The sequence below is a fragment of the Poecilia latipinna genome, unplaced genomic scaffold (assembly GCF_001443285.1).
Source record: "Poecilia latipinna isolate Pla-1442-1.1 unplaced genomic scaffold, P_latipinna-1.0 Scaffold2839, whole genome shotgun sequence".
Taxonomy (NCBI): Eukaryota; Metazoa; Chordata; class Actinopteri; order Cyprinodontiformes; family Poeciliidae; genus Poecilia; species Poecilia latipinna.
In genome coordinates this window covers 26049-35268 of record NW_015115455.1, presented here as the reverse complement: position 1 = coordinate 35268, position 9220 = coordinate 26049, and the positions used below count along the sequence as shown (strand labels likewise).

The following is a 9220-nucleotide window of genomic DNA, read 5'->3' as shown; positions in this document are numbered from 1 at the left end:
TTCGACCAAACGCCCCCCAAAGGAATCCCAGTGCCCCCCTTTTGTAAAAAATTCCGCCAGCGCCCCCTGCCGTCCTCTGAAGCCTTCCTAGATAGCTGACTCTTTTCTACACGTTGTGATTGCTGTCGCTTGGAGGAAGCGTTGTGGAACAGTGGTGATCATGTTGAATTTGGATGCTCAGCCTGTCTGTAGCTGCATTTACATTGAGCTTGTTGCTGTTGTTGCTAGGCATTGTGGAAACCAAATTCATTCGAGTTGTCACTTGTCTTAGAAGTCTCCTGTCATCAGATGCTCGGCGTAAAATATGAATAACCAAGACATGCAGGAAAAAGATGCTACGGATAACAGATGGCTTTCCCATAGTTGGTCACATTGGGTTCCGGTTTGTAGCTTTCAAAGTCCAGTGTTTGAACAAATGTCATGATGATGGTGATTTTTGTCAATATGTTAATCAACTTTTCTTTTAAAAGTAGCATTGTCAAAGGGAAGTGCAAATCTAACGGCTTTCATGTACAGTTCATAGCTGCAACCCGTTTCAGTCGTGGAGTTCATTAACTTTTCTGCAGAAGCTGTAAATATTCTCCAGTTTATGCCTTGGGGATTTGACACCCTCAGGTTTTGTGCCTGTCCAAAAAGAAACTCTTGTGACTCTTTTCAAAGTTCCCCCATCAAAACACAAGATTTGCAACCCAGAGGAGATGCAGGTCATAAATAATTGATGGGTTTAAATTCAGCCACCGTCAATATTAGGAGCGTTTTCTGTTTAGAGATGCATCTGATGAACAGCATAAAAGAGCCACTGGCCTCTTTAAATCAATGAATGCAACATGTTGAGGCTCTATTTTTATTATTATTGCTCTTCACAGTCCCAATCCATGAATAATTGGTGTACATTTTGTATTTTCAAGAAACTATTTTGAAATATGAGAAATTACTTGGTTGTATTAGAAATGGATCAGCCTTATTTATTGAAACATCAACCTGATGGAGGACAGGGTGTCAGTGGTCCTTAAATTCATGTACAAAAGAAATGAAGCCATTTAAATGTCTTAAATTAATTTCAATAAATGTAAGTTGACCTTAGACATTAACCACAGGTCTTAAGACTATTTAATCTCATATATATAATGTAACTTATTTTCTGTCAAGGAAAAGTTTGAGTCACAAGCAGACATTCCTTTCTGTGATTCGAGATGGTTGACTATCTGCTAATATACCATTGCTAGCTAGCTGACATCGAGGCTACCACTAACTATCTGCTAATATACCATTGCTAGCTAGCTGACATTCAAGGCTACCACTAACTATCTCCTAATATACTATTGCTAGCTAGATGGTGTTTCAGACTACCACTAACTATGAATATACTCTTGTTGACTAGCTAGCAGTTGAGGCTACTATTAGCTAGCTGCTAATATATTCTTGCTAGCTAGCTTTTTTACATCTATCATGGGTAAATGTAAATTTATTGGCAGTTGGTTGTTTGACATTCATCTGTGCAGAAAAGCTTTGCACGACTACAATGTAAAAAATGTCATTTTATTTTGTACATTTCTGTCACAAGGTCTTAAACTTCATTCATAAAGGTCTTAAAAAGCATTAAATTTGTATTTTTAATAGATATTTTAAAAAAGAATTTTGTATAGTTATGAGTTTTAGTTTAAAATTAATTAGAATTGATTGAAAAATATTTACTAGTCCAGCTTCAAATCAGATGCCTCTTTATTAAAACAATGCAGTATTTCTCTATGCATAGTCAATATGCTGATATGTGATAATAGAACGAACAAAAACCTTCATTATTGTTTTCTCTGTGTTGTGCGTTTTCTCCACAGAGCTTCCTTACGGCTGGGAGAAAATCGATGACCCCATTTACGGCAGCTACTACGTCGAGTAAGTTTAGTGCATCTTTAATATTGCCTTTGATTTTCCTGCGTAGCTTGTTGGTGCAGTATTAATCATGTTTATTATGAGTAGTTCACAGTAGGAAATTCTCCATTTATGCTCCTGCAGGCTTTGAAGGAAGTTTATTAGCCAGTCTGTGCCTTGGTTTTTCTATTAGCCTGTGTCTGATACGGTTTTGGTGCTTGTATTTATTAATAGATTAACTCAGGAGCAAGAATTTGCACTCGTGTATCTCAGACTAACTGCTGCAGTGGTCTCTCCTCGCTATTATGGGGTTTTGTTCTTTACAACTTCGATATGTTTGGAAAATCACAAGAATATACCTGGGTTAAAAAAAAACAATAACAAAATGTCAACTGTACGTACTTCATCTCCCTCTACAGGTATTGTTGTTTTGTTTTGATCTAAAAGACACTGCACGCTTCTTTAACTCAAACCACCGTAAAACTGTTACATAATTAGTACTTTAGGGCGTTCATTAAAAGTTAAGTAGAGAGGAGATGAATTGTGCCTGTGTGTGTGTTGGCACACAATGAAGTCTCATAAAGTCAGGGAAATATTTAATGATGACTAATTACCCCATGCTGGCAAATTACACTACATGTAGTCAACGATTTAAACTAAATTTAAAGGAGATATCAAGGTTTCCTTGATTATTATCAAGTAATTTGATGAATTGTTTATTGAAAAAAGCCCAGAATCAATTGTTTGGTTTTTAAATATGCAAAACTATTCTACAGCTCTTACAAAATGACTACCAGCCATTTAATTAGTCATTACAGCAATATACAGCTAATGGTTTATCACACAGTGTGTCGGAGCATCCTTAAAAATATTATATTCATGTATGTAAAATGAAAACATTAAGTCTTAAATTTATGTATCTCAAGATAAGGCCTTAAAATGTCTTACATTTATTTTTGAAATTTATTTTGGCCTTAAATAACACTAATAGCAAGCCTTAGATTTTGTCGTATATACTATGTATTTATTTTCTCACTGGACTTTTCTGTTTGGCAAAAGTTTGAGTTTTTTTGTGTTATCACGAGTAAAATACAGATGGCAACAGAAAATGGACAAGTTAATTGTGATCGTATAGTCTTAATTAACATTAATTTAATCATTAATCTACATAAATAATCTCATTTTTAACATAAATAACAATTAATATATATTTTTAGAAGTATATATTAGTATGTTTTAACATAAAATATACTAACATTCATTATATGGTAAATAAAATACAGTAAATAAACCTAAACAAACTACAGAGCAAATAGTTGACAACAGTTAATAGTTGTAAAATTAAACGCAACTAAAATGCACAACTGTAATTATAACAGTTAAAAAATATATACAAAAAGTGACAAAATTACACATAAAACTCTGTGTATTACATTTGTCTAAAATATATGAAAAAATATAATACTTGTAAAGAAAAAAGTGCTGATACTAGTGGTGCCACGGTTGCCGACGGCAACAGAAAAAGGGGAGGAGCTGGCAGTTACTGGTTACTACGGTAACCACCAACTGCCAAGAGCAGCAGAGCAGAACGAAACACAACTTAATAATGTCAGGAGAAAATAATATTTTGATTAAACAAAATGACTTTGGAGAATAAATAAACCAAATTTGACAAAACTCACGTTAATTTCTACATATGAATATACAGTATATATACTTATATATACTTGATCGCACCAAATGTGTAATATATATTACACATTTGGTGGACGCGGTAAAATCTGAATTTTATCCTTCCTTCCTTTCTTTTATCGTTCTAGTCATATAAATAGAAGAACCCAGTTTGAGAACCCGGTTCTGGAGGCGAAGAGAAGACTCCAGCAGCAGCAGCAGATGCAAAGTCAGGGTCTGTCCTCACTGCCCCTTCCCGCTATCTACAGAGGTAAGACTATACAGATGATATTCTTTCTTATATGTAAAATATTTATGCAATTAAAGCCAGTTTTCTAAGTATTTCGAGTCCCACCTGTGGATTTATTTTTAGCTAAGACCTCAATTTCACCGTTTCCTTGTGTGGCGTCATCAGAAAACTTCCAAATGCCTGAAGGAGCCGCCCGCGTTCCTCTGCTCAAATAGCTATTTGCAAGTATAAAGTCCATGCAAATGTTCAGCATACATTTTGTTCAGGAAGGAGGAAGATTCTGTGTCCTGGAGTTGAACAGGTTTTGGTGCAAAACATGCAACTCAACCAGGACTGAAACGATTAGTCGTGATTAATCCATTATTAAAATAATTATTAGCTGGAGTTTACACTCTAAAAAAAATGCCATTTGCTGAAAGACAAACTTACTAAAAGCAGTAATTAAGTTAAAAATGTATTTTAAGATAAAAAATAAATTCTTTGTCTGTGAATATGTGCCACCCAAAACTAAAATAATCATTAGGTGCTGCCCAAAACTCAACTCCAAAAGGCAGTTCCACCAAATGCTCAGGAGATATATGAAAATGTCTCGTTTTAAAGACGGTAATAAAAAAAATCTATTTTATGATTCTGGCATTTAGCAAGCAGAAAGTGAACCTGTAAATGTTTGCTTTGATTTAACAACTGACGAGAAATGAAGCACATCTCTTTTTTTTATGCAGTTAAAATCTGGTTTCAACTGTTACAAGGACATGCAGTCATCTGATTTTTATTACAAAATCTTACCTTTCAAAGATTGAATTTTATCGTCCTTGTGTTTCTAAAGGTCTCTTATTCATTTGCTTGAATGTTATTGACTTTTGAGCTTTCCTTTTAGCATTACAGTGCCATTTTGTGCACACTTATCATTGGCATTTGGGCTTATAATGATTTATTTTCCTCTTTTTCCGGAGTGTAATGGTTATTCAACAAATACATAGCTATGATTTAAAAATATGTTATGTATTTTCTCTAATTCACACAGACTCAAGTAAGTGCATAAATATATACAATTTTCCTTATTAGTTCTTGTTGGATTTCTCTTATCATAATTGGTAGAGTTTAAATGAATTGGTCTCATTGTCCTCCTTTAAGACCACAAATTATCAGTATAGTTAAAGGTCAAGGCTTTTATAAATTATTTAGACATTTTTAATTATTTACGCACCTTTGCATTCACTGTCATCTTTAAACACACAACTGTGTCCAAGTTTTAACCAATTAGCTGTTTCTTATTCTATCAGCTTCTCTAATGCATTAATAACATTAGAAGCCCCACAGAATGATGCATAAGTGGAACCGTTTTCTTTTAAGCTTGTTTATTTTTCTGATCAAATTAGCTTTTAGTGTTTGTTACAATACCCGGCTGTGTCTGATCTTCAAAATAAACCTTCCTCTTCAAATTGAAGGAGATTTACGACGGCATATTAGGGTCATTGTAGATTTAAAAAAAATTAAAGGAGCAGTACATTTCCGTCAAAAACTCTGAAATTTTGAAATTAATCTTCTGAGAAGTTAATCTTCTAAGTTTCTGAGCTTGAAATGTCTAAAATTTGCTAGAAAGATATCAGAAATGATCTAGAAAAAAACTGAGAAATATCTGTAAATAAAAAGTTGAAAGTTTGCTTGAAAAAACTCAGAAATCTCAGAAAAGAAAAAAAATCAACATTTGTAACTTAGGTTATTTTTCTGTAGAATAAACTTTTGTTTTCTTTTTCTGCATCCGTCGTAGAGATTGGTTGGGATTAGGGATTCAAACAATTAATCTAATCATGATTAATTGTCAACTAATGATTTACTTTAATAAAATTATTTCCATAACGTCCGCTTACGCCTCATTATAGTGTTGTAGTTTGGCTGCCATCCATCAGAGGGCGCCGCCGGTCATCTTTAAGCGGCGCAAGTAACAGAAACAAAGATGGCGGCGGGGTTATATCAGAAAGGGAAAGATAAACGGTTCAAACAGAGTCGCTTGTGGGATGGAAAATTCACGTTAAGCGGTTTTGTTTTAAAATATAAATACTCTACAAGCTTCTTAAGTTATGAAATATAGACACTCGGCAAAGTCCTTTAGTTTCACCTTAATAGCGGTCATTTAGCCGAGCTGCATGACGGAGCAGTGACAACTCATTTAGAAATGATTGATGTGCTGCGAAGGAGAAGACGCAGAAAAACAGTAAAAACATGGCGCCGATAAGCAAGGTTGGTTTTGAGGTTTTTGTTCGGTTGGAGCGAAGTTTTAACATTCCTTTACATACAAAGACTTCTGTATGAACATCTCTATGTTCATGGGGAATTACGTGTTTAACACATTATTATTTTCATCTTTTATTTTTCTACTCAGCAACGTATGGAGTTCTTGGTTATGGTTTATAAATACGTCCAAGTTTAATAATGTGAGAAAATACATTTTCAGTTTATTCAGCCAGTATTTAATACAGGTGACACAATATAATGTTAAAATTTTACGTTTTGTTTTTATATTTAAAAACATTACCGTAAAAAATTTAGCCCTTTTATTTTATGTAGAGACGTCATCGAAATGACAAGAGAACATTCATATTTTATGGAAGTGGCCGATAAGATTAATCAGCTTTAGATTAACTTATTAGTTGAAAACTTTAATCCCTATATTGGGAGTTGTATGAATAAATTTATTGATAAATTTTTTTCTTAACATTACAGTTATTTCTGTTTGTTTATACTATTTCTATATTTACTGAGATGTAATTACTTTAGTCAATTATTTGACATGCCTTTGTGAGCTGCTTTTTAAAAAAATTTTATCTTTTCTTTCGTGCACAATGACAATAAGAGAATTTTTGATTCTAAAGGTAATATTTACACCTAAAACTGCTTGTTTTCCACAGCTTTTAGTGGTTGGATCAGGTCAGCTGTCCCTGCTTGAAGTGAATCGTTCAAACTGTCTCTAACTGAACTTGTTGGTTTAATTGTGACTCGATTCTCCCCATCTGTCGTTTCCCAGCGGTAGGAGGTACTGGACTGTGGAAGTGTAGGTTTGTTTCTGTCATAGTGCACCACTCCAAACTACCTGTGTCCAGTCCAGTGAGGCTCTCTCTCCTCTTTACTTCACCCCTTCCTCTTCCTCTTTTCTCACACTTTAACGCCAGCGGAGGATGCCAGCCCCAGCGCCACCCTCCCCAGGCGCCCTCGTGCGCAGGCCGGCCCGGTGCCCGAGCGCTGCCACAGCCTCGGCGACCTGTCCCGCTCCCCGACAACCGGTCGCCGGGCTCCCTCGTACGCCACCTCCTCTTCCGCCGAAGTGTCTCCGCTCCGGAGCGTTCTGACTCGGCGGATGAACACGTGCCCTCATAGGCAGCGGCATCCGCAGCCCCTTTACGCCTCCGCCTGCACTGTTCTGCTCGAGCAGCCCGTGTGCAGCCCCTATTCCCTGTGGCACATCGTCAGTAAGTAGGCCAAGAAGGAAGAAAAACGCGGCTGACTGTCATTCCTATGGCTGCCTGCGCTCGTGACTTACTGTACGCATGCAAAGCTTCTCCCTTGAGGCCGTTTTGGGGATTTGTGCAATGACTATGCACTATGACTTGTTTTATCTCCGTGCATAAGCAAACACAGTGAGGGTAATCGCTCACTAAATCTGGACCAGTAACGACAAACAAAGGATGTAAACTCTCCTGTTAGCCAGATTTAGTTTCCGAGGTGGAAAGACGTAGGACTTGCTTAAGTGTGACTAATCCTGTTGGCTGAGATCCGCACATTACTACTCAAGGCGCTCCTCTAAAAAATTCTCCCACTTTTCCTTAAAACTCCCCGAGCATCTTCCTGTGGAACTGATCCCCTGCTGAGAGCATGTTTTCTGCTGGACCCATGAACTGCACCACTGCTGCACTCTGCACGCCCTCTGCCCCATCGTGCACTCCTGATCAAAGTTTGAAGACCAGTTGAAAAATGGCAAGAATTCACATTTTGCACTGCTGAATGTTAAGACTGTTCTAAGTAGAGCTTCAAAATGCAAAAAGAAGAAATGGGAAACAAAAAAAATCTGAGTAAGCATTTTATTGTAAACCTTTAAGTGGACCTTTAATCTAAAATTAATGTTTTTATACTTCCTTTTAGGTTTCTACTGCTTCTAGAAACAACCCAAGTGCTTAAAAAAACACCCAGAAAGTTTTAAGCTAATACTTTTTGGTGTTTGGAAAATGAGCTGTTTCGATAACCTCCAGAATGTAACATCACAAATCAGCAGGCACTGCCCGTTACCTAGCAACCCCATCAAAGCCCTGCCGGTTACTTAGCAACCCAGGCAGAGTTCCAGGCAGAGTTTCAGTGTGGTGGTCAGCTGGTTTAACTGCTGTATAATGGCTGCTGGAAAAGACAAGAGCTTTTTCCAGAGACCACTTGCTGCATTCTTGTTTCAGGAGGCTCCACTTCTGTTTTCCAAAGATGTACGGTTGTATAATTGCACATCTGTTTGCAGCCATTTTCACGTGTGAGTGTAAACGTTGAGTTGGGGTTTGAGAGTAGAAGGGAGTGGCTCTGCTTAGAACATTTTTAAAATCCAAAACTGCAAAATATAAATATTTGTAATATTTCAATTGCTCTTAAGATTTTGATCAGGAGGGCATCAGCTTTGGAGGAGAGCGATCCGGTGACGGTCAAAATTTGGGTGGATTTTTGCATCTGGAGTAAGAATTGCTAAACCTCACCTGCATCTATCGGCACCACGGCCCAACCTGTGTCCAGTTATGCTACCCTGCCAGTTTCCCTTCCTAGTGGACAAGCTTTCCCCCTCATGCCTCCGCCCTCTGAGCCCCACCCTGCTCCAGCTTTGAGGTTCTTTCAGTGACTGGAAAAAAAAAAGAATTAAACTGAGGGTTATATTTAAACCGGTTATCGCTTTTGTTTGTTTTCATTTTTAGAGAAACCCCTGTTCACCCGAGACCCGACTCAGCTGAAAGGCAGCTTCCTGTCCACGGCGCTCCAAAAGAGCAACATGGGGTTCGGCTTCACCATCATCGGTGGGGATGAGCCTGATGAGTTCCTCCAGGTCAAAAGCGTTATTCCTGACGGACCCGCCGCAGCCGATGGCAAGATGGCCACAGGTAAGCCCCAGGAACGGCTGCCACACTGTCTGAAACAGAGCTAAACTGAGCCCCAGTACTTACAAATAACAAAATAAAATAAAAATAAAAAACTTTTATTTGAATCAGTTAAGTCTAGGGCTAAAGTGATTAATCACGATTAATCAATTGTTAAAGTCATCGTTAACTAATTTAGCAATTGATTAATGGTTAACTGGAGTGTACAAACTCTAAAAAGGTCATTTCCTGAAAGAAAACATATTTTCAGTAATAAAGCCAAAATTGTTTTAAAAAAAATGGGAAAAAAAATTATATATATATATATATA

General features: G+C 37.0%; 1 protein-coding gene across 1 annotated transcript in view; it reads left to right on the top strand.

The window, feature by feature from the left end:
- Positions 1 to 9220, top strand: part of LOC106939343 (membrane-associated guanylate kinase, WW and PDZ domain-containing protein 2-like) — a gene marked incomplete at its 5' end in the record, with an annotated part of 64604 nt that overhangs the window by 29912 nt on the left and 25472 nt on the right. Inside the window, 4 exons of the mRNA XM_015021721.1 lie at positions 1836 to 1893; positions 3690 to 3811; positions 6961 to 7257; positions 8731 to 8913. Coding sequence (XP_014877207.1) covers positions 1836 to 1893; positions 3690 to 3811; positions 6961 to 7257; positions 8731 to 8913 — 660 coding nt within the window. The remainder of the gene's footprint in view (positions 1 to 1835; positions 1894 to 3689; positions 3812 to 6960; positions 7258 to 8730; positions 8914 to 9220) is intronic.